Here is a 408-nt window from a genome sequence, read left to right as displayed (position 1 = left end):
GGTGGGCGGGCGGATGGGGCGAGTGGCAGGATCCCCGATGTCCCGTCCCAGAGCGGCGGGCTTCACTGCCTGCAAAATTTGCACTTGATAATTTTCTTAAAAGCACTTTGGAAGTCTTTGTTGAAATAGGCATAGATGATGGGGTTGAGAAGTGAGTTGGAGTAGCCCAGCCAGTTGATGACTGCCCCCAGCCACTCGGGCATGTAACACTTACTGTCACAAAAGGGCAGGACCAGCGCCACGATGAAGAACGGCAGCCAGCAGAGGATGAAGGTGCCCATAATGATGCCTAACGTCTTGACGGGCTTCCTCTCCCGGGACAGAGCCATTCTCCGCTTGGCCCCCGTGTTCTTCTCGTTGCGATTCTCGAAGGATGGGGGCGGGGGGGAGCCAACCGCCTCGCTGGGC

General features: G+C 57.6%; 1 protein-coding gene across 1 annotated transcript in view; it reads right to left on the bottom strand.

The window, feature by feature from the left end:
- Positions 1 to 62: 62 nt before the first annotated feature.
- HTR1A (5-hydroxytryptamine (serotonin) receptor 1A, G protein-coupled) overlaps positions 63 to 408 on the bottom strand; it is a 1,455-nt gene continuing 1,109 nt past the window's right edge. Inside the window, exon 3 of the mRNA XM_010137362.1 lies at positions 63 to 402. Coding sequence (XP_010135664.1) covers positions 63 to 402 — 340 coding nt within the window. The remainder of the gene's footprint in view (positions 403 to 408) is intronic.

Source organism: Buceros rhinoceros, unplaced genomic scaffold (genome assembly GCF_000710305.1).
Source record: "Buceros rhinoceros silvestris isolate BGI_N320 unplaced genomic scaffold, ASM71030v1 scaffold37515, whole genome shotgun sequence".
Taxonomy (NCBI): Eukaryota; Metazoa; Chordata; class Aves; order Bucerotiformes; family Bucerotidae; genus Buceros; species Buceros rhinoceros.
This window is presented reverse-complemented; position numbering and strand designations above follow the sequence as displayed.